Source organism: Callithrix jacchus, chromosome 8 (genome assembly GCF_049354715.1).
Source record: "Callithrix jacchus isolate 240 chromosome 8, calJac240_pri, whole genome shotgun sequence".
Classification (NCBI taxonomy): Eukaryota; Metazoa; Chordata; class Mammalia; order Primates; family Cebidae; genus Callithrix; species Callithrix jacchus.
In genome coordinates, this window is record NC_133509.1 from 15,848,739 (window position 1) to 15,873,309 (window position 24,571).

At 50.1% G+C, this 24,571-nt stretch overlaps 1 protein-coding gene across 27 annotated transcripts in view; it reads left to right on the forward strand.

The window, feature by feature from the left end:
* Positions 1 to 24,571, forward strand: part of CORO2B (coronin 2B) — a 176,826-nt gene that overhangs the window by 136,222 nt on the left and 16,033 nt on the right. For all 27 annotated transcript variants that reach the window (XM_078333494.1, XM_078333490.1, XM_078333491.1 and 24 more), the window contains 2 exons: positions 7,797 to 7,913; positions 23,995 to 24,144. In XM_078333494.1, coding sequence (XP_078189620.1) covers positions 7,797 to 7,913; positions 23,995 to 24,144 — 267 coding nt within the window. The remainder of the gene's footprint in view (positions 1 to 7,796; positions 7,914 to 23,994; positions 24,145 to 24,571) is intronic.

Below are 24,571 nucleotides of genomic sequence, written 5' to 3' on the forward strand. Positions count from 1 at the left end.
GTAATGAACCTTTTAAAAGTGTATTAGATGCCGGGTGCAGTAACTCACACCTATAATTCCAGCACTTTGGGAGGTCGAGGCGGGTGGATCACTTGAGGTCAGGAGTTCAAGACCAGCCTGACCAACATGGTGAAACCCTGTCTCTACTAAAAATACAAAATTAGCTGGGCGTGGTGGCGCATGCGTGTAATCCCAGCTACTCGGGAGGCTGAGGCAGGTGAATCACTTGAACTCAGGAGGTGGAGGTTGCCGTGAGCCGAGATTGCACCACTGCACTCCAGACTGGGCAAGAAGAGAAAAACTCTGCCTCAAAAAAAAAAAAAAAAACTGTTGAAGAGGTTCTGTCAAATGGATCTCCGGGGCAGTTGCCCTGCTTTACACTCCCACTCGTCTTGAAGCAGGGGGTCTATACCCCTCTCCTGGGGCTGGGGATCAGATTGTATCTCAAATACACCCTATCTGCCAATAACTCTGTCTACTGGCATTGGCACACGGCACACAGGGTGTCTTTGAGATACCACCTGATCCCTAGCCCTGGGCTCTTCCTTGGGAAGACTCCAGGTGCACAACAGCTGCCATTCAACATTTGACATTGAAGGTCTGTCCCAGCAAAGAAGGGCTGGACTTGTTCTGTGAGCCCTCCAGGATAACGCCCACAAGAACAGGGTGAAGCTCTCCCTAAGGGTTATAGACTCCAAAGAACAGGCTGTCCACCCCACCCCAGGCAGCAAGGTCTCTGCCCTAGCAGAGACTGAAGTTCTCTGAGGTTGGAGGACCAGATGGTAAGTTAGAGCTGGGTCCCTTACCCCTGGAACAGTTATGTGAGCTGACCCTCTAAACAGTCATTGTATAGTCATGTAACACTGAAAAATCTTGGCTCCGTAGAAGCTCACTAAATCTCTGTTTTCTTAGTTGCAATGTGGGATTGTTATGAGGATTAAATTTGATGATATTTGTAAATCAATATAAACGCATTTATATTAATATGCTATTACATTATTAATAGCCATGTGTTAGTGTTGGTGTCCGTGTATTAGTGTGAAGCATGAGAAAACCGTTTTGTACAGCAGTTAGGAGGCAGGCTCTGGAGCCACACAGAGCCAGGTTTGGCCTCTGGTTCCACCCGCTATACAGAACAGTAACTTGTACAACAGAGGCATATGTGGGGCCTGGGGAGCAGACGGCTCGAATTTAAAAAAAAAAACAACTTACAATCAGCTTCCTTTAGAACATTTGGCAGAGGCATTTTGTTTGTTCTTTAATTTTTATGTTTGTTAAAGTAATAAATGTGCAGAGGTCAGAAAGTCTAATAATACTCCAAGGCCTGTAGCCCTGCAAGTGATATGCTGGCGTTGGCTTGTGCCGGCTCGTCAGAGCCTACTGGTAAAATTTTTAGGAATTTACAAGTTTTGCAAGCTAGTTGTTAAACAGAGCCATTATTAAAAATTACATTGAATAAACTTACAATTAAATTGTAGTAAAAACGGAGGCACTAAATGTTAAAAATGTATTGCTCCCAATTATTTCACCATTTTCTGTGTTCTTGAGGTGATCTGTGCCTATTACATTTGCATGGTGGAAATATTCTCTAAGCATGTGCTGAGAGCTTCTTCTGTGTCTGAATTTGATGGCGTTAACCTGAAATCCGTGACTGGGGGAATACTTACACCACCAGAATTGGCAAACGCTATGAATCAGGGCCTTTTTTCTCTGGAGACCCAGTCGTTAAGCATCCACAGCCCACCACTGCCTAGAACCACAATCCCTGTCCCGTCTTGTGACACCCCCGCATTTCCTACTCTGGTGTTAGCTGTTTCTTTTTGCACTTACCCCCATATTTCTTAATTACATGCTTTTATGATTGCATCTTATTTTCAAATATTAGACATGGCCTATTGGCTTCCCATTATGGAAAATGAGGCTCTAGCTTTTTCCAGCTCTGTCTCCCTTACTACACACACATACACAGGTTCCTTCCCTCTGTCTTCCCAGTACAGCATAGCACAATTCTTGTTTAAGATGTAAATATTCGGCCGGGCGCGGTGGCTCACGCCTGTAATCCCAGCACTTTGGGAGGCCGAGGCGGGTGGATCACGAGTCAAGAGATCGAGACCATACTGGTCAACATGGTGAAACCCCGCCTCTACTAAAAATACAAAAAAATTAGCTGGGCATGGTGGCGCATGCCTGTAATCCCAGCTACTCAGGAGGCTGAGGCAGGAGAATTGCCTGAACCCAGGAGGTGGAGGTTGCAGTGAGCCGAGATCATGCCATTGCACTCCAGCCTGGGTAAACAAGAGCGAAACTCCGTGTCAAAAAAAAAAGATAAATATTCAGGTTTTACATTATTACAATCATATAAATATTGTACATAAAGCACTACGCACTGTGATCACATTAATCTTCTTTTCTTTTATTTCTTTTTCATTTTTTGAAACAGGGCCTTACTCCATCATCCGGGCTGGAGGGGAGATGAATGATCATAACTCGTTGCAGCCTAGGCCTCCCGGGCTCACGTAATCCTCCCACCTCAGCCTCCCGAGTAGCTGAGACTCTAGGCAGGTGCCATTATGCCCAGCTAATTTTTTTGGTATTTTTTGTAGAGGTGTAATTTTGCCATGTTTCCCAGGCTGGTCTTGAACTCCTGGGCTTAAATGATCCTCCTGCCTTGGCCTCCCAAAGTGCTGGGATTACAGCTGTGAGCCACTGTGCCTGGCCTACATTAGCTTTCTCAGACAACATTTTTTCTTGGAGTTAATAATTGCATTTTTAAAATTTGCTTGATGTCTCTATAAAAACGTGGTTTTCCGATTATACGCCTATAATCCCAGCACTTTGGGAGACCGAGGCAAGTGGGTCACCTGAGGTCGGGAGTTCAAGACCAGCCTGACCAACATGGAGAAACCCCATCTCTTCTAAAAATACAAAATTAGCTGGGTGTGGTGGTTCATGCCTGTAATCCCAGGCATGGAGGCAGGAGAATTGCTTGAATTGCCTCCTGAGGCAGGAGAATTGCTTGAACCCGGGAGGCAGAGGTTGCAGTGAGCCGAGATCACATCATTGCATTCCAGCATGGGCAACAAGAGCAAAACTGCATCTCAAAAAAAAAGAAGAAAGCAAAGTGGTTTTCAAACTTTTTTTTAAAGCCATGGAGCTTATCAGTCTCTAGAAAGACTTGCCTCCTTCCCTAGTGCAGGGCTCTGTCCACTCCCCATTCTAAATACGTTCCTTTCTGCTCTGAATAGGTTCCAGCGATGTTGCCCAACCTGCCCCTCCAGTATTCCACCCACGGGCTGCTGGCTACAAGCTCCTGTTATCTGATGGCCACCTACTGACTGGTTGGGTGCCTCTCAGATTTGGCTGGGCTGGGCTGGGTGCCAAACACTGAATGCAGACAGCTTTGCTCAGGGAACACTCCAGTGCAGCTTTTGAGATCAGATGGAAGGAACAACTCCGTCCGAGAGCAAGTGAGCTGTGGAAGCAGATGACACAGAGCCTATCTGCCCATGAAAAGCCAGCGCCGAAGGAGGGGAGCTGGCCCACAATGACCAGTAGTGTTCAAGAACACTCACTTTTGAGAATCACACCTGTGTGGAAATCCCAGCTTTGCTTTCAGCTGCTTGACCTGGGGCAAGTAGCTTAAACTTTGTGGGCCTTAATTTCCTCATAGCTAATTAACAAGGCTGTTTCAAGAGTTAAAGATAATGTTGGGGCCGGGCGCGGTGGCTCACGCCTGTAATCCCAGCACTTTGGGAGGCCGAGGCGGGTGGATCACGAGGTCAAGAGATCGAGACCATCCTGGTCAGCATGGTGAAACCCCGTCTCTACTAAAAATATAGAAAATTAGCTGAACATGGTGGCACGTGCCTGTAATCCCAGCTACTCAGGAGGCTGAGGCAGGAGAATTGCCTGAACCCAGGAGGTGGAGGTTGCGGTGAGCCGAGATCGAGCCATTGCACTCCAGCCTGGGTAACAAGAGCGAAACTCCGTCTCAAAAAAAAAAAAAAAAAAAAAAGATAATGTTGTGACTCTAATCAATCGCAGCGTCACATGTGACCCAGCTTCTGCTTAGAGTCTCATTTTTAAAAAAATCAGATTCAGCTGGGTGCAGTGGCTCACGCCTTTAGGAGGCCAAAGTGGGCTGATCATCTGAAGTCAGGAGTTCAAGACCAGCCTAGCCAACATAGTGGAACCCTATCTCTACTAAAAATATAAAAAATTAGCCGGGCGTGATGGCTGATGCCTATAGTGCCAATTACTCAGGAGGCTGAGGCAGGAGAATTGCTGGAACCCGGGAGGCAGAGGTTGCAGTGAGCCAAGATCACGCCACTGCACTCCAGCCTGGGCAACAGAGTGAGACTCTGTCTCAAAAAAATAATAAAAATGAACATTAAAATTAAAAAGAATTTTTTTTTTTAGACAGAGTCTTGCTCTATGGCCCAGGCTAGAGTGCAGTGGTATGATCTCAGCTCCCTGCAACCTTCGCCTAGTGAGGCATTCTCATGCCTCAGCTTCCTGAGTAACTAGGATTACAGGTGCCCACCACCATGCCTGGCTAATTTTTGTATTTTTAGTAGAGACAGAGTTTTTCCACGTTGGCCAGGCTGGTCCCAAACACCTGACCTTAGGTGATCCACTGACCTCAGCCTCCCAAAGTGCTGGGATTACAGGCGTAAGCCACCGTGCTTGGCCTAAACAATCATGTTCTAACAGCCCAGAAGTAATTTAAAATATATTCCAAACCTAATTGCATCTTTCTTAGAATATTGAAAGGGAGCCCCTTCATTACTGATACCAACAGTCTCCAAATTCTTTTTCTCTATCCTGTAATTTTCCCACAACATACATCAGTGAAATTCTCCTGGGTCCATCCTCTGAGGCTTTTCTTCCTTCTCTTTCACTGCCTCGTTCTGCATCTTCCTACCACTGCTTTTCTCTCCAGGCCTGTTTTTTCCTCTGCCCATCCTGCCATGGCTCTGTTGCAAAAGATCAGACGATCTGGAAATGAGCCGATGAGATGCAGACGGGAAGTGGTGGGGAAGAGGTCACGGCAGGACACACACTCTGAAATAACTCTCCTTCATCTCACTGGGAAGTGCGAGGCATGTGCAGGAGCAAGGGCTTGGCAGAAACTGGTTCTCTTCCTCCTTATTATTCTGATGAGGAATCTGAGGGAGGGAGCCGTATGACCTCCTGCTAGACCCCCCTCTTTTCTGACCACCTACCCACTGTTAGCAGATGACCAGTGACTAGAGAAGCCTCCTTGCCTTCTTTCCTCCAAGATCCCCAAAAAAGTAGCATGAAAAAGATCTGAGGGATGGAGGTATAACTTCTGCCCACAATTCCCCCTCCCTTCTCTGCCACCTTTGTAGCCACTAAACATGGAACAGCTCTTCCACACCGATGCACACTTGTTCCATCTTTTTGTGGACTCGCCCCCTCCCAGGAAGTCATGGACTGAGCCCCTACTGGGTACCAGACCTATAAGGGGCTGGAGATTCAGAAACAAGGAGGACACAGACTCTGTCCTCAGTTGCTTGCAAACAAATAGAAACAAACTGCAAATCAGAAATGGCTGTAGTTTTTGTTGTTGTTTTGACATGGATTCTCGCTCTGTCACCCAAGCTGCGTGACCTCAGCTCACTACAACCTCTGCCTCCTGGGTTCAAGTGATTCTCCTGCCTCAGCCTCCTGAGTAGCTGGAATTACAGGCATGTGTCACTATGCCCAGCTAATTTTAGTATTTTTAGTAGAGCTGGGGTTTCTCCGTGTTGGCCAGGCTGGTCTCAAACACCTGACAGGTGATCTGCCCGTCTTGGCCTCCCAAAGTGCTGGGATTACAGGCATGAGCCACCATGCTAAGCCTGGTTGTGTTATAATGGAGGGAAGCACAGAATGCTGTGAGAGCACAGAGGAGGAGATCTTCACCCACTAAGGGACCAGGGAAGACTTTCTGGAGGAGGTGTCATCTACACTGTGCAATAATAAGTGCTGTCACATACTGAGCATTTACTGATACTCTCTTCACTAAGGGCTTTGCTAAGCATACTAGCTCACTTAATCTTCACAACGATGCTAAAAAGTAGACATTGACATTCTCATTTTAGAGAGAAACTTTCCCTTTTTTTTTGAGATGGAGTCTTGCTCTTGTCCAGGCTAGAGTGCAAGGGCGCAATCTCAGCTCACTGCAACCTCCACCTCCCAGGTTCAAACGATTCTCCCGCCTCAGCCTCCCTAGTAGCTGGGATTACAGGCACACACCACCGTGCCCAGCTAATTTTTTGTATTTTTAGTAGAGACATCATTTCACCATGTTAGCCAGGCTGGTCTCAAACTCCTGACCTCAGGTAATCCACCTGCCTCAGCCTCCCAAGTGCTGAGATTACAGGTGTGAGCCACTGTGCCTGGCCAACTTTTCTAAGCCACATTGCTAAAGAGCAGCAGAGCTGTGATTCAAACACAGGGCTGTGTGATTCTGAAGACTATGCTTTCAACACAGGGCACTGTATACAGGTGTTCAAGATGTCCGCTGCCCAAGGATGCCCATTCATAACATGGAGAGAACGGCTCTCTCGTGTAAGAGTGCCTAGGTGGACTCAGAGATTCAGCCTGCTCCATTGACTCCTGGAGCAGCGGGAAAGAGCCTCCTTCTGATCCAAACCTGTCTGTGCCCTGGGGTAGGCAGGGAGTGTGGGCTCCAGGGAGAGGAGGTGCACCCCAGCGTCTGGGCGTGCGTGAACAGGGCAGAATGTGGGCCTGTGTGTGTACCACCAGGGCTGCTGCCCACCAGGCTTCGGTCATTCCAGTGGGTAGTAACAGCTTAACTTTAAACTCTTTTATTGATGCAGGGGCACGTTTTCCTCATTTGCTGAGGTGTGTATGAACAAGCAGCAACCTGCCCCACCATGGCTGTGCAGCCTCCGGGCACCATTCAGTGTTGGGGAGGACGCAACAGGACAGCAATGTGGCCCAGCCTGCCTTGGCCCAGTAGGGCCCAAAGACAAAAATCAAACACAGGGCCGGGTGCAGCAGCTCACACCTGTAATCCCAGCACTTTGAGAGGTCAAGGCGGGTGGATCACAAGTTCAAGAACAGCCTAGCCAAGATGATGAAACCCCATCGCTACTAAAAATACAAAAATTAGTTGGGTGTGGCGGCGGGCATCTGTAATCCTAGCTACTCTGGAGGCTGAGGCAGAAGAATTGCTTGAACCTGGGAGGTGGAGGTTGCAGAGACCCTAGAGGGTGCCATCACACTCCAGCCTGGGCGACAGAGCAAGACTCCAACTCAGAATAAATAAATAAATAAATAAATAAATAAAATACGCTGGCCAAGGGCAGTGGCTCATGCATGTAATCCCAGCACTTTGGGAGGCCGAGGCAGGTGGATCACCTGAGGTCAAGAGTTTGATACCAGCCTGACCAATATGATGAAACCCCATCTCTACTAAAAATACAAACATTAGCCGGGTGTAGTGGCATGCACCTGTAATCCCAGCTACTCGGGGGACTGAGACAGGAGAATTACTTGAACCCGGGAGGTGGAGGTTGCAGTGAACCCAGATTGAGCCATTGTACTCCAGCCTGGGGAACAAGAGCAAAACTCCATCTCCAAATAAATAAATACAATAAACAAAATAATAAAACACAAGTAGGTCCTCAGGACCTTCCAGTCCAGTTGAGAGGCCCAGAAAAAAGACAATCCATCCAAGACCACCCCAGGGCCATCAAACTAATCCCCGCCTCTCTCTCTCTCTCTCTCTCTCTCCCCCCCCCCTCTCTCTTTCTCCTCTGCAGACAGGCAGGATTGAGCCCAACTACCCCAAGGTCTGCGGCCACCAGGGCAATGTGCTGGACATCAAATGGAACCCCTTCATCGACAACATCATTGCCTCATGCTCAGAGGACACGTCGGTGAGTGGAGGGGTGCTCCTCGAGGAGGGTGGGCTCAGGCTCCTCCCCACTTCCTTGGGAGGCCTCTCTTCCTACCCTCCCCTCTTCCTTTGCCCTTTGCCTTTCTTTCCTCCTGTTGGTCATCCAGCCAGCCCTGAGATGGGCGGGGCAGGGGGGGGTGGGGGCAGGGGGGAAGGGAGCCGGGAACGAACCAAGGGAGCAAATCCCTGCTGGATTCCGCAGATCTGTGTTTTCAGTGTGATTGAGCTTGGAGATGTTGCTTTTGTAGGTGAGAATTAGAATTTAAAAATTAAGTGTGTGATTCAGTATTCGTCTATACTCTCTGAAGAAGGGCGAGAGAAAGAATATGAACAAGGAGGGAGGGAGACCCACAGTTTGAACTCCATGTGTTCCACCATTCAATGAGAAGAGAGAAGAAACAGGAGAACGGAGCTAAGTAAGAGAGATCAGGGAGGAGACAGAGAGAATAGATAGGAGAAATGGAGACAGGAGGGAAAAGAGGGAAGAGAAAATGTAGAGAGGGAGATGAAGAATCCAGGGAAAGTGGCCAGGGCACAGTGGGTTCACGCCTGTAATCCCAGTGCTTTGGGAGGCCAGGGCAGGAGGATCGCTTGAGGCCAGCCTGGGCAACACAGTGAGAACCCCCATCTGTACAAAAAATTGAATTAAAAAAAAAGCTAGCTGGGCATGGTGGTGCACACCTGTAGTCCCAGCTACTTGGGAGGCTGAGGTGGGAGGATCACTTGAACCTGGAAGGTCAAGGCTGCAGTAAGCTGTGATGCCACTGCACTCCAGCTTGGGTGACAGAATGAGACTCTGTCTCAAAAAAAAAAAAAAAAAAGAGGTCGGCCATGGTGGCTCATGCCTATAATTCCAGCACACTTTGGGAGGCTGAGGCATGTGGATTATTTGAGGTCAGGAGTTCGAGACCAGCTTGGCCAACATGGTGAAACCCCATCTCTACTAAAAATACAAAAATTAGGTTGGCGAGGTGGCTCACGCCTATAATCCCAGCAGTTTGGGAGGCCGAGGTTAGCAAATCACCTGAGGTCGAGAGTTTGAGACCAGCCTGACCAACATGGAGAAACCCTGTCTCCACTAAAAATACAAAATTAGCTGAGCATGGTGGCACATGCCTGTAATCCCAGCTACTCAGGAGGCTGAGGCAGGAGAATTGCTTGAATCCCCGGGGGTCGGAGGTTGCAGCAAGCAGAGATTGAACTGCCGCACTCCAGCCTAGGAAACAAAAGTGAAACTCTCTCTCAAAAAAAAAAAAACTTAGCCAGGCTTGGTGGTACATCCCTGTAATCCCAGCTACTCGGAAGGCTGAGGCAGGAGAATTGCTTGAACCTGGGAGGTGAAAGTTGCAGTGAGCCGAGATCACACACACCACTACACTCCATGCACTTTAGCCTGGGCGGCAGAGCAAAACTCCCTCTCAAAAAAAAAAAAAAAGAATCCAGGGAAAGTGAAATTTGAAACTACATTCTGGCCACTCCTTCCTCAGAGTCTACCAGCCTTGACCAGTGGAAGTAGGGTCAGAGGTGCTGGGAGTAGCCTTCTGGAGGGAGGGTCCCATACTGTGTTCCACGCTGCCCCTGAGCAGCATCAGCATGCCAGCTTGGAGGAAAGAGGAGATTTCAGAGCCTCAGCTGAGCTGGTGAGGAGGGCCCTGGTATTCCCAGACGAAGGAAGATCAGCCTAAACCCCTGATGTTCCCAGGTAAAGGAAGATCCCAGCCTTTTAGTCAGGCCACAAACATCTACCTGGTGCTCACTGGCAGAACCTGAGTACAGGTCAGATTTTCAAGATGTTGGAATGGGGAGGAACTTCAGAGCTCATGTTTCCCTCTCTTCCCAGACTGGACTGTGAGCTCCTGGGAGCAGAGGCCATAGCCTATTTGGTTCTGAACCTCATGCATCCAGCACAGGGCCTGGTACCTAATAAATGCTTAGCAGGTATTGGATAGGATAGATGGATGGATGGATGGACGGATGGATGGATGGATGGATGGATGGACTGATTGTTGGATGGATGGATGGATGGATGGATGGACTGATTGTTGGATGGATGGATGAATGGATTGTTGATGGATGGATGGATGGATGGTTGGATGGATATATGGATTGATGGATAGATGGATGGATGGATTGATGTATGGATGTATGGGAGGGAGCCATATGCAGTGACTACAGCTGGCTCTGTCCCTGCCTGCTGAGGTGCTGGGAGAGTGGTGGGGAGGGCTGACTCCAGCTGCTCTCATCAGCCAGCAGTCAGTAGATGGCCTTGGAACTCAGGGCTGCTCCTCTGTCCACTCTGGGCTGGGCATTTCATATCCGTTCAGCCCTTACAGCCGCTCTGTAAGACTGGCACTGCCACCCACAAACTGAGGGTTGGGAGGTAGGTCACAAGCCAGGAAGTAAAGGAGCAGGGATTTTACCTGGCCTGCTTGCTGCAGAGCCAGGTTCTGTCAGTTTCCTCTTCACAGACAGCCAATGCTGAAAGAGCCAGGCCCTTCCCAGTGGTTCCCGTCTTACCCGGGGACCCAGCTGAGATAAGAGAAGAGCAGTGCCCCTCTTGATGTAGTGGGGACAGATTGGACCAGGGCTCCTGGAATCACTGGCCACCTGGGTCTCTCCTCAGGTCTCAATTTCTCCTGCCTGACTCAGGGTGAGAAGGATCTTCCCAGTCTTAGCTCTGCATCTTATTTAACCTGATATATGCCTCGTCCTCTAGGACCCAGCTTGTAAACAAGACATCCATGGTTTGTGCCCAAGAAAAACATAAAGATGCATCCCCAACCACATGAGCCAAGGAGACTCTCTTCGGTTTTGCACACACTGATTCAGATACCATAGTATGCCTGGCACTGCTCTGGCTGCTGGTCCAAAGAGCTCAACCATAGGATGTGGTAGAACCTGGGCTGGAATCTCAGCTTCACCATTTACCATCTGGGTGGCCAAGGGAGTGTGACTTGGCCTCTCTGAGCCTCGGCTTTGCTTGCCTCTGAAACAGTAGGTACCTCCCTTTGGCAGTTGTGATGAGGATGAATGTTGGCCTGTGCCCAGTAGTATGCCTGGCCCCTCACTGATGCCTGCTCATCTCCCTCCTAGGAGAGGGGCAGCGGGTAGTGCACAATGAGGTCATTGAATCCACCCAGGTCAAGCAAAGGGCTATGCACACAGAGAAGAGAGGGATTAGTTTTGAACAAGGTGCAGGGAGGAGAGGTAGTTAGCTGGACTTTGGAGAAGCAGGACTTTGACAGGCAGAAAAAGGGTTGTAGGAGTCCCAGGAAGAGACCCAGTATATCTAGTGTGCTTGGCCTGGAGGGAATGCATATACAGTGCGCTTAGAAAAGGGAGAGTCTGGCTGGGCGTAGTGGCTCACTCCTGTAATCCCAGCACTTTAGGAAGCTGAGGAGGGCAGATCACAAGGTCAAGAGATCCAAACCATCCTGGCCAACATGGTGAAACCCCGTCTCTACTAAAAATACAAAAATTAGCTGGGCGTGGTGGCACGGGCCTGTAGTCTCAGCTACTCGGGAGGCTGAGGCAGGAGAATGGCTTGAACCCAGAGGTGGAGATTGCAGTGAGCCGAGATTGCGCCACTGCACTCCAGCTTGGTGACAGAGCGAGACTCCGTCTCAAAAAAGAAAGAAAAGAAAAAGGAGAGTCATCCGGTGTGGCTGGAGCCCTGGGGTGGGAGTCAGTGAGAGGAGTGGGCAGGAAGGGAGGCTGTGAAGGGCAGCTGGGCCCAGGGAGAGCAGGGTGCAGGGTGAGCAGCTCAATGTTGCAGCGAGACCTGTGATTCTCAAGCCGTCTGAGCATCAGTGGACTCCACCGAGTGTGGTGCATGGAAGACACTACGTGCTCCCGTGTGGAGGGAGGGGGTCACACACAGCTTTATGCAGGACATGGGGCCTGAGCTAGCTGGATGCAGGTGGATCAGTGGAGAGAAGGGAAGAGCGAAGGGGTGTGGCTGGAGGAGTCAAGGGAAGGGCCCCCTGCCGCTCGGGGCACAGGAAGGGAGGGGCTGGCCCAGGCTGCTGATCCAGAGACAAGGAGATTAAGTCTCTGGATCAGAGGGGAACTAAGCTCTCGCTCCGGCTGCCAGGCCAGCTGCCCCAGAAGCACAACCCCGAACCCCATCTTACCCGGCTGTCCACCCCTCCCCACCTCAGGGCTAGGGATCTTGGCATTGGAGCCAACAGGTCCCTGAGGCTGGATCCCAGCCTCTCCTGGAGGAGGCAGTCTGAGGCCCTAAGGGAGGTGCCTTGCCCAAGGTCACACAGGGAGTCTGTATCCTAGGAAGGTCCCCTGACTCCCAGTCTGCACTCTCAGCCCCTTACTAGTGGCCCTGGTTCTACAGAGGAGGAAACTGAGGCTCAGGGCCATGATGGGCTGACAGTTCAGATTCATTTACATCACGTTGTCTGCTCTCCTCGGGGCCCAACCTGAGCACTGGGGGAATGCACAGGAGAGGAGTCCCCTGCTGCAGCCTGGGACGGGATGGGTACAAAGGAAATGGAATCTGCAGCTTCCGGGGGGTAGACAGGAGGTCAGCACTGCTGCCAGGGCCTCCCTGCCCCCGTCAAAACACCTGCGCCTCAGGCTGCCGAGTCACCCACCCTCCACCCATTGCAGCTGGAATGGTCAACTTGCTGCGCACCAGAAACGACACTCAGACCCAGGGTTGGGAGGTCAGTCGGCAAAGCTGCTGTGTGCGCCAGGCACTGTGCTGCATACAGGGCTGGGGACGGCGCCAGCCCACAGGGGCCCAGAGGGAGGCTCTTCACAGCAGGTCCGGCCCAGTTCCCCTGGTAGTGCCTGCCCGTTTCACCCCCAGCCCTCCACTTGTGTCTCAGAACATCCAGAGGATGCAGGTTGGATTTCACAACCCCTGATTTCCCCAGCTCCTTCCCCATATCCCCCAGCCCTGCAACCTCCAGTGAAATCAATCCCTGTTCCCCAGAATCCAGCAGGAGGGGGTCCTCTGGAGTCTGGCCTCCATCCCGCCAGGGATCCAGCAGAACATATCTAGGCCTTTCCCCAGGGGCTTCGGGCCCAAGGGAGGGGTGGGGGCCATAACTCTCCCTGGCATCTGGCAGAATCCAGTTTTTTCCGCCGCTGGGTGATGTCACCTATTGTTGAAGGCTGTGCTTTTTATAGCTTCTGCCGCAGCTAGGGAGGGCGGCTGGCAGGCGGCAGGCGGCAGGGAAGGGCGCTATCAGTTTCCAAGCCTAGCGCTCCCAGCCCTTCTCCGGGGGCCAGCAGCCGCAGAGAGAGAAAGAGGTTTCTGTCATCTCAAGGAGAGGGAGAGAGGGATCCCAGTAGAGAGGGATGGGGGAGAACAGGGCCGATGCCTTTTGCTGGTGAGCCGAGCTCCACATCTTTCCTTTGCCTTTTATTCAAGCTCCTCCATCCTGCATCTGCTCTCCTCACCCTGTAGGTGATGCCCCTCCCTGAGGAGCTGGGGATGGGATGGACAGAATGTCAGCCCTGCTGGAAGCCACCCACCACCCTGCCTCCTGCACACCCCCGCCCCCGAGCTCCAGAACCAATACCTCTTGGAGCTGGAAGGGAGTGATGCACTCTTGTAGAGGTAGGAGGAAGGTAGCCCTCAGGGGCCGGCGAGCTGAGTAGGTCTCCACCAATGATTTAGCAGTCACAGAGAAAGCAGCAGTATGGCTCCATGGCTCAGCAGCCAGGCTCAGGAGTCCCTCAGCCTAGGTTCAAATCTTGGTTCTGCCACTCCCAGGCTCTGTGATCTAGGACTAGTTTTGTTTTTTAACCTCTCTGAGTACCAGTTGCCCTGCTGTAAAATAAGGAAGATCTCGGGCCCTGAGAACTAGATGAATGTGAAAGTGTTTTGTGTCCCTTAAGAACTCCATAGGCATAAACTGTTACTTTCTTTTCTTTAAGCAGGGGCCCAAGAGTTTAAATAACTTGCCCAGGCCAGGCGCGGTGGCTCACACCTGTAATCCCAACACTTTGGGAGGCTGAGGCAGATGGATCACCTGAGGTCAGGGAGACCAGCTTGGCCAACATGGTAACACCTTGTCTCTACTAAAAATACAAAAATTAGCCAGGCGTGGTGGCACAGGCCCGTACTCCCAGGTACCAGGAGGTTAAGGTAGGAGAATCACTTGAACCCAGGAGGTGGAAGTTGCAGTGAGCCAAGATCATGCCACTGCGCTCCAACTTGGGTGACAAAGCGAGACTCCATCTCGAATATGTGTGCATATATATATATATATATATATAAATAACTTGCCCTGGTGATGGGAGATCAGAGGACTGGGAGTCAGAGACCCAGGCTCCCCGGACACTGCTCTTTCCACTGTATCTCATTATTTGCTCTTTCCACTATATCTCATAAATAGGAGGCTGATTTCCAAAAAAGACTGGGCTGAATACTAAGCCTCAAAATCCAGGAAACACATCCCCCACCCATGCCCCCCTTCCAAATCAGGATTAGAGGGGTGATTCCCCATTTGTCCAGCCCATCACCAGCCTGTTCCCCTGCATTGGGATTCACTGCTGGACCTTCGACAGGAAGTATTCTGGGGAATCTTGGGTCCATTCATTCAGTAAATATGACGTGGGCACTAGAACATGCCAGACGCGGTTCCCTGCTGGGGGCACAGCAGTGAATTAGGGGAGACTGCCCTGTATGGTGGGATTGACCATCCCTGGGGAGGCCTGGCACATTGTCTGATCCCCAAGCTATCCCCAAGGAAGATGATTTCTAGATACTTAGGGCCAGGGAGCTGCCCTGTGTCCTGGAATAGATAAGCAGAAGGACAGATCGTGTCCTCCTCAGGGGGTTGGGTCCAGCCCAGGGAAAAAGGAAAAATCAGGTATGGGAACAGGCAGGGGTGTGGAAGAGAGGAGGAGGGTAGTCTGCCTGATTCCAGCTCTGAGTTTGAATCCCAGCTCCTCCTTTTCCAGCGGTGACACCTGGGCAAGTGTCCTTATCTGTGCAAGTACAGTCATTATAGTCATAGTAATAACAGGCAGCACTTACCTTCCATGCATCCAGCCCCACAACGGCCATACCTTCCATGCATCCAGCCCCACAACGGCCATACCTTCCATGCATCCAGCCCCACAACGGCCACTTCACGCCCCCTCTAGCAACACCCTTCCAGGACTCTCAGCAGTAGGTGCTCAACAATGCTTCCCTTCTGGGTCCTCAGTTCGCCCCCCGGCCTCCCTGGGTTTGGTGGGATTTCTTTCCCATATTGGGAGACCGTGCGTCTGGTGCTCAGAAGGTGTCAGAACCGAGGTAGCCTATCAGATTCTACCTCTTGTTTAGATGAATGATGATAAACTCAATTTTTAGAGTGAACAGAATAATTGACAAAAAACGGGGAGGAGGGAGCTCCAGAAGCCTCCTGGCCCTAAGCAAACACCTCCAAGGTTTTCTTTTTATCATTGCAGGAGACATGACAGTTGCTTGTCCCCAGACATCATGGGATTGGTTAGATGGAGAGCTTGGGACCAATGATTGTGTACTGTATACAGCTAAAATGGAGGCTTCTCGAGGGCAGAAACTCTATCTGTTTTTTTTTATTTTGAGACAGAGTCTCATTTCGGCCCCCAGATTGGAGTGTAGTGGTGCAATCTCAGCTCACTGCAACCACCACCTCCCGAGTTCAAGCTATTCTCATGCCTCAGCCTCCCAAGAACCTGGGACTACAGGCCCATGCCACCACTCCCGGCTAGTTTTTGTATTTTTAGTAGAGACGAGATTTCACCATGTAGACCAGGCTGGTTTCGAACTCCTGGACTCAAGAGACCCACCTGCCTCGCCTCCCAAAATGCTGGGATTACAGGAGTGAGTCACTGGGCCAGCCCAGACACCATTTATGTATTTATTTATTTTGGAGACAAAGTCTCACTCTGTTGCCAGGCTGGAGTGCAGTGGCGTGATCTCAGCTCACTGGGACCTCCAACTTCCTGGTCCAAGTGATTCTCCTGCCTCAGCTTCCCAAGTAGCTGGGATTACAGGCACACACCACCATGCCCAGCTAATTTTTGTATTTTTAGTAGAGATGGGGTTTCACCATGTTGGCCAGGATGGCCTCCATCTCCTGACCTCATAATCCGCCCCCCATGGCCTCCCAAAGTGCTGGGATTACAGGGGTGAGCCACTACACCCAGCCCAGAAACCATATCTGATACTGTCCTGTTCCTCCCCACACTACCCCAAACAGATTTGTTTGTTTTATGAAGTAGCTGCTGAGGGATTGGATTTCAGATCTTCTCCTAGCTGCTTAGGCCTACAGTGAACTCCAGCTCCTCCTCTGCACTTCTATGCCACATATATAGACAGTGGATGCTGTCTGCTTGTTAGAGCTGTGTCATAAGCAGCAGATCCCTTAAATGGAGAATTCTGCCCCTTAGGAGCAGTGTCATCAGAGGGGCTAACAGCCCTAGCCCTAAGTCACTAGCAGTCATGACCCTCAAACTGTCAGAAAGCAGAGATCCAACCAGACACCTCCATAATCATGTAAGCATTTTATTTTATTTATTGATTTATATATTTTTTTGAGACGGAGTTTCGCTCTTGTTACCCAGGCTGGAGTGCAATGGTGTGATCTTGACTCACTGCAACCTCCGCCTCCTGGGTTCAGGCAATTCTCCTGCCTCAGCCTCCTGAGTAGCTGGGATTACAGGCACGCGCCACCGTGCCCAGCTAATTTTTTGGTATCTTTAGTAGAGACTGTGTTTCACCATGTTGATCAGGATGGTCTTGATCTCTTGACCTCGTGATCCACCCGCCTCGGCCTCCCAAAGTGCTGGGATTACAGGCGTGAGCCACTGCGCCTGGCAATCATGTAAGCATTTTAAAGATGAAATTTATGCTGCATTCCATAAAATGGAGACAAACTTTATATTATATGTATTGACTACACAGGGGGCAACAAAGGGCACATGAAAAATATAACTCAGCCAGGCTCGGTGGCTTACGCCAGTAATCCCAGCACTTTGCAAGGCCGAGGTGGGCAGATCACTTGAGCTCAGGAGTTTGAGACCGGCCTGGGCAATGTGGCGAAACCCTGTCTCTACATAAAATATATATATATAAGCTGGTCATGGTGGTGCGTACCTGCAGTCCCAGCTACTTGGGAGGCTGGGGTTGGAGGATGGCTTGATCCTGGGAGGTGGAGGTTGCAGTGAGCCAAGATTGCACCGCTGCTCTCCAGCCTGGGTGGCTGACACCCAGAGCAAGACACTGTCTGAAAAAAAAGAAAACTATAACTCAATTACATCTAAAGTTTGACCACTATAAAATCTGGGGATGATCCTTAATAGCAAGCAAGCATCCTTAAGTGTTACTCTGTGGTAATCTGCTTGATAGTGTATACATTGTATCTTTATTCTTTATAGCAGCTCTGTTGTGTGGGTGTAATTATCCTTACAGGTGTGAAGACAGATGTTTGGAGAGGCTGAGAAACTTGGGGGAAATCTCACAGCCAATAAGGTCAGAGCCTGGATTCTAACGAAGCTGGCAGACCACAAAGCTTCTTGCTCGTCGGCCAGCTGCTCCCTCTCCTGTGTGCAGGGACAGTTGGTTTTGTAGCTTTATTGACTGTCCTTATCAGCTGCTTTGCCTTTGCCTTGTCTGCAGTGTCTGCTGTCTCCCCAACAGGACTGACAGCTACTTGAGACTAAGAACTGTTCCCCCGTATCTAATCCGTTTGGCAGAGAGAGGAGCCAAGTATATTCTGTGGGATATAACAGAGTTAAACATAGCACCACCATGACCAGCATATATATATATATATATATATATTTATGTAGAGACAAGAATATAACAGAGTTAAACAAGGCTCTGACCCAGGGACCTGTGAAAGGGTCAGTCCCCAGCATGGCTGGCTTGCTAGAAAGAGTGGTTTACCACTTCTCTCCACCCTTTCCTTCCAGAAATCCGGTTTGGCAAATGCTACTGAATTTCCTGTTGAATTAAAGTAACCTCGAGCAACCTCTGAGCAGTTCCACAGGGCTCCTCCCATGCCTTATCCACTCTGTTTTCAACAAATCCCTTAAATACTAAGGGATTGGAATTCCTTTCCCAGCTACTCCGGCCCACTGTGAACTCCAGCTCCTCCTCTGGGCTCTATAGCAGGTAGTGCCAACTGTTTGCTGTAGCCATGGGTCAAGCAGAGCCAGTCTCCTTCTCCCAGTAATGTATTCAATGATGTCAAAGCAGAAAAGTTTGGAAGATTAACTAATCCTATTTGAATGTGCAGATGAAGACCAGATGCAGTGGCTCACTTGAGGTCAGGAGTTCAAGACCAGCCTGGCCAACATGGTGAAACCTCATCTTTATTAAAAACACAAAAATTAGCTGGGCATGGCGGTGGGCACCTATAATCCCAGTTACTTGGGCGGCTGAGGCAAGAGAATGGCTTGAACCCAGGGGACAGAGGTTGCAGTGAACTGAGATCGCACCACTTCACTCCAGCCTGGGCGAAAGCAAAACTCTATCTCCAAAAGTAAATGTGCAGATGAGAAAACCGGGGCCCAGGGAGGGAAGTGGCTGGTATCAAATGGGGATAAAGCAAGGCACCTCCCTCCCTCTCTGTGGGATATTTATTCATTGAGTCCCCTGAACCCTGCCTGCGACCCTACATCCAACAGTTCTCAGTGAAAACAGCTCTCTTGGCTTCCATCTGCGGCCCTTCATTCCATGAGACTTGAATCCAGTCAAGGGGCTGCAGTGTGGGCACAGACAGCAGCTGCCCCTGCCCCCATCCCCTGGGCTTAGCCCCTAGGCTCCTAGGCAGAGCTGTCGCCCCAGCAAGTCAGCTCACGTGTCTAGAAGGCTGCACGCTCCCAAGGGCTCCGGAGGCACCCAGTTTAGTTGACCCCACACACCTCTAACAAGTACAGTCTCTAATTTCTAGATGAGGAGCCTGAGTCTTAGAGAGGGTAACTGGCTTGTCTAACGTCACCCAGCTAGTAAATGGGACTAGAGCCTAGGCTGGAGCTTACACCACAGCCCCCACGTGACACTACCTTACCCCGGCATGGGTGTAACTCAGAGACGCCTCAGTTACTGGGTTGCTCAGGAATGGGGATGTCATGGGAAAGAGTTTTTTCTGAGACTCTGGGCCTAAGCAGGGCTTCTTCAAGCCTCAGTGAGGAAATATGACACACATGACCTCTGGCCTCCTCTGGCACCAGCCAGGCTGCTCCACACAAGCCAGGCTGACCCGGTGCAGTTTCCCTACCTGCTGTGCCTGACCCCATGCATGCTGGGCATTTTTCTGCCTCTTCACCCCTTCCAACATCTCGACCTGTCTTGTCTTTTTTTTTTTTGAGATGGAGTTTCGCTCTTGTTACCCAGGCTGGAGTGCAATGGCGTGATCTCGGCTCACTGCAACCTCCACCTCCTGGGTTCAGGCAATTCTCCTGCCTCAGCCTCCTGAGTAACTGAGATTAAAGGCGTGCGCCACCATGCCCAGCTAATTTTTTGTATTTTTAGCAGAGACGGGTTTCACCATGTTGACCAGGATGGTCTCGATCTCTTGACCTTGTGGTCCACCCGACTCAGCCTCCCAAAATGCTGGGATTATAGGCGTGAGCCACTGCGCCCGGCCTCAACCTGTCTTTTCAAACTTAGTTTAACGTCCTCTCTTCCACCACTGCTCCTCCCAGACCCTCCCACCCCGGTCCCCCTAACCGATGGGTTCACGCTTTCCAACAGCTCTGTGCCCCCACAGGCCCTCTGTCTGTGGGCATCTCTTTGTGCTGCTGAAGAGCAGGCATGGGCAAGCTCAGCACCACACCCCACAGGCTCACGGGAGGTCCTTGGGAAGTGATAGTGGAGTTAATGAGGCTCAACTTTTGGTTTCAAAGATGTTTCTTGATGGCAAGAGGCAACTCTTCTGCCTCAGTCAATGTCTATGCACCAAGATACAGTATGAGACATCCCCAGACAGAATCCTCTGCCCCCAAGTACCTCGTCCCTCTGAATCGGAAAGCTTTGGAGCTTCCTGCTAAAGTGCAAATAAGAGTAACAGTAGACATGAGAAAAGACGCTCAGTATTTTTTTCTTTTTCTTTTTGGAGACAGGGTGTCACTCTGTCACCCACGCTAAAGTGTAGTGGCACTGTCATAGCTCACTTAGCAGCTTTGTCGTCCTGGGCTCAAGCAATCTTCCTGCCTCAGCCTTCCCAGTACCTGGGACTACAGGCACATGCCACCATGTCCAGCTAATTTTTTCACTTTTTTATAGAGATGGGGCCTCACTATGTTGCCCGGGCTGGTCTTGAACTCCTGGGCTCAAGCAATCCTCTCACCTAGTCTTCTTTGTTTTTGAGACAGAGTCTCGCTCCGTTGCCCAGGCTGGAGTACCGTGGTGCAATCTCAGTTCACTGCAACCTCCGCCTCCCAGGTTCAATCGATTCTCCTGCCTCAGCCTCCTGAGTAGCTGGGATTACAGGCAAACGCCCCCGCAACCAGCTACCACCTAGGCTTCTTAAAGTGCTAGGATTACAAATGTGAGCCTGTCCTCAGTGTTTCTAAGAACGGTAGGAACACAAATCCAAGCAACAGGTGGCATTTTTGACCTATCAGATGGGTAAAAATCCAGTTTTTTAAAGGTGTAGTTTTAGAGGCATAAGGAAGCAGTCTCAGACTCCGTGGTTTAAAAACTGGAACAACTTTTGGGGACAATTTTACAGTAACTATAAAAAATTGGAAACACTTCTGGGCATTTTCCTACAAGAATATCCACACTAATACACAAACTCCTATTATGAGCATGTTCATCATAGAATGAATTGTAGCCATGAAAAAAAAGTGGGCTGGGCACGGTGGCTTACACCTCTAATCCCAGCATTTTGGGAGGCTAAGGCGGGTGGATCATGAGGTCAGGAGTTCAAGACCAGCCTGGCCAAGAGACTAGCCTGGCCAATATGGTGACTCCATCTCTACGTAAAATACAAAAATTAGCCGGGCCAATAATCCCAGCTACTCGGGAGGCTGAGGCAGGAGAATTGCTTGAACCCGGGAGATGGAGGTTGCAGTGAGCCAAGATCGCACCATTGCACTCCAGCCTGGGTGACAGAGCGAGACTCCAACTCAAAAATAAATAAATAAATAAAAGTGAACAGAACTTAGATGTAAATTAATAAAGGTTGATTATATTAATCCTGGAGCAGTCATACAACAGATGCTTCCCTGGACACTTAAAAAGTTAAGGGAGGTGTTCATGGAGTGGTGTGGAAAGATGGCCACTGTCTGTTATGTGAGAAAAGCAGATTGAAAAAGAACAGGTGTAATAGTATCTCTCTTCTGGGTGAAAAGAAAGAGGTGTGTGTGTTTATGTGTCCATGTCTGCGATATGTGGGTGTCTAGCCCAAGCATTAGTCTCGTAACTTTAGGGTCACCTTTCTGCAGTCCATTTGGGGCAGAAGGAATGTGTTTTATTGGTGGCTACGGAGTTATGTACTCAGCAACTGGTTCCCCTGCACCCTCTCAGCCACTTCAGAGCAGTCTTCATCCCTGAATGCCCTGATGCAGGGGATGTTGAGGAAAGAAGATATTCTGGGCCCCCTACACGTCTCTCCCCTCCCCCTGTACATCTCTCCCCTCCCCCAGTTCCACCCCCCACACTATCCTGCAGAACTGGGTGGGACTGTTAACTTTACTAGAAGGCTGGAACCACCAAAGGGGGTGATAACAAGGATGGGACATTTTTTCACTCTCCCCTAATTATCGACTTCTTCTCAAGTGGGCTTTTGAAATGGTTTTACTGAAACAGAATGGCACACCCAAGGGTGACCCCCAAACCGTTGACAGAACTTGCCTTTCTTACCCTGAAACCTCCCAGTCGACAGGCACAGGAGCTGGCTCTGTTGGGGAACACACGTGAGGAAAATGCTCATTCTTCCAGTCTGAGGAAGAGGCACCAAGAAGGGAAATTTGTCCAAGGAATACCTTGAGTTCCCCTGATCACCCCAGTTCCTGGCTTTGCTCCCAGGACCTCTAGTCTGCCTTTGGCTTTCTTCCTTTTTTTTATTTTTCTAAGACAGTCTCACTCTGTTGCTCAGGCTAGAGTGCGTGGTACGGTCATAGCTCACTGCAGCCTTGAACTCCTGGGCTCAAGCAATCCTCCCACCTCAGCCTCCCGAATCTGGGACTACAGGTGCATGCCACAACACCTGGCTAATTTTTTTCAATTTTTTTGTAGAGGCAGGGTCTCATTATGTTACCCAGTCTGGTCTTGAACTCCTGGGCTCAAGTGATCTTCCTGCCGTGGCCTCCCAAAGTGCTAGGATTGCAGGCATGAGCTACCTCACCCGGCCTTGGCTTCCTTTAGCATGCTTTTCGTGTTTATTCATAGCCTTTGGAATTAGAATCAATTGACTAGTATGTATTGATATCATGTATTACCTTGTTCCCCTCATGTTGATCACTTACAGTTCATCTGCGTTTTCCATATAAATGATGTTGCAGTGAACATCTTCATGCATGGAGATTTTTGCTTATATTGTATTTTAAGAGTAGAGTTACTAGGTCAAAGACTATAATATAAATGCCTTTATGGCTCCTACTCAAGATTGCCAAATGGTTTCCAAAGGAGTTACTCTGATTTATAATACGACCAACGTCGATTCAATCTATAGCTTCCAGTATTATCTTGCCAACACTGGCTCTTTTTTTTTTTTTTTGGTTGGCTATTCTAGCAGATTATAAATGGTATCTCAAAGCTGTTTTTCCTGTTTTTCTCTTTACTAGCAAGGGTGGAGTTCAGATTTTCGAAAGGATTTTTGTGTTACTGTTTTTCAGTTTTGCTTTTTTTCTTTGTGAGACAGGGTCTTGTGTTGCCCAAGCAGGAGAAGCAGGAGTGCAGTGGATCTCAGCTCACTGTAACCTCCACCCCTAGCCTCAAGCAATCCTCCCATCTCAGCCTCCCGAGTAGCTGGGATTATAGGCGTGCGCCACCATGGCTAGCTAATTCTCTTTTTTTTTTTTTTGGTAGAGACAAGGTCTCACTGTGTTGCTCAGGCTGAAAGGTTCTTTTTTTTATTTAAGGTGTCCTAAATTACAGTCACGTGTGCTCTTTCCTCTCCAACCAGTTAGACTCTAATGAGTTATATTAATGATAATGATATCACTTATAATTCCTTAGGCCTTTAGAGCACTTTGTAGTATCGGCTATTATACCATTGTGTCTTTTTCTTCTGCCAGTAGGTGAAGCAGGGCAGGGATGTTCCCCACCCCCTGCCCGCCTTATGGATGAAACAGTTGAAGCTGTGCAGAGGAGGTTTCGTTTGAGTGGCAGAAGCCTACCAGGGCTGATGTAAATAATCAGGGGGGTGATTCCAAGATTGCAGAGAAACTGCTCAGTCTCTCTCTAGCTGGGGCCACATGGTTTCCTCTCTGCTTCTTTCTGCATGGACCATCCTCCTCTCTGCAGATCATCTTTTTCTACTTCTTTATCAGCATCCACAAGACTGAAAATAGCACCTATATCCAGGCTCTCCCCATCCTTCCAGCTCAGGCCCCAACATCTGATCAGTGCCTGTCCTGCAGTCCACCATCTCTCAGGAGAGACCCAGGGCCTCTCAACCTCCTGGATGCAATTCTCTCTGCTCAGGGGTCCATCCTGGGTAGGGGACAGAGTCGGGGGTAAGGCCATGTGGTTCAAACAGCCAAAGTGGGGCTGAGCAGAGTAGCAGGAAGGCAGAGTCTCCTAGAAGAATGTGGCGTGTGAAGCAAGGAGAGGCTTTTTAATACAACACCTGCTCAGAGGGCCTCATGCATGTTCTTCCTAGCCGGGCAGGGCCACAGCAATAGCAACGTGCATTAATAACAGTTCTCAGGTCTGCAGAGACTTCCCAGAGAAAACCTCCCACAGGCGGAGAGATGGTCTCTCTCCTCTCTAGTCACACCCTGAGACCTCCCAGCAGGCCCCAGTTGGGCTTTGCTCACCGCTGCAAGCCAGGAGGTGCCTCACCAGGCAGATCTCAGAAAGCCTGGTGTCCAAGGGAAGGGGCACCTCTAATCAAAGGCCCTCCTGGCCTCGACCACTCAGCCTGGACCCTCACCCCCGTCTGCAGGTGCGGATCTGGGAGATCCCCGAGGGTGGTCTGAAGCGGAACATGACGGAGGCACTCCTGGAGCTGCATGGGCACAGCCGGCGTGTGGGGCTGGTCGAGTGGCACCCCACCACCAACAACATCCTATTCAGCGCTGGCTATGACTACAAGGTACACAGTGGGCAGGCAGCTGGGTAGGGAGGGATTGGGAAAGAGAAGGGGGCCTTTTGGGTGCCCATAGGAAGCACTGTTATTTCCTAAGCAACCAATATTGCCTCATTTGTTCTTTAGCTCATTCATTCATTCACTACACACAACTGAGCATCTCCTGTACACCCTGTCATTCCTGGGGTCCACAGAGGTCGGAGGCATCTTTTCTGCCTTCTCTGGTGGTTGATGGACTGGAGGAGATGCCCCTTCCAGCCCACACCCTTTGCCTGGCCACTGCTTAACTAAGAGGTGGCAAAAGGGGTAACCAAAGCTGCTGGAGGGAATAAAGTGGAGCCTCAGCCCCTAGCCCCAGGCACGTCCTCGAAAAAGGTGAGCTGACCACCTGGGACCCAGCGAGGAACGTGTCTCCTTCTTGTTCTTCCATGAG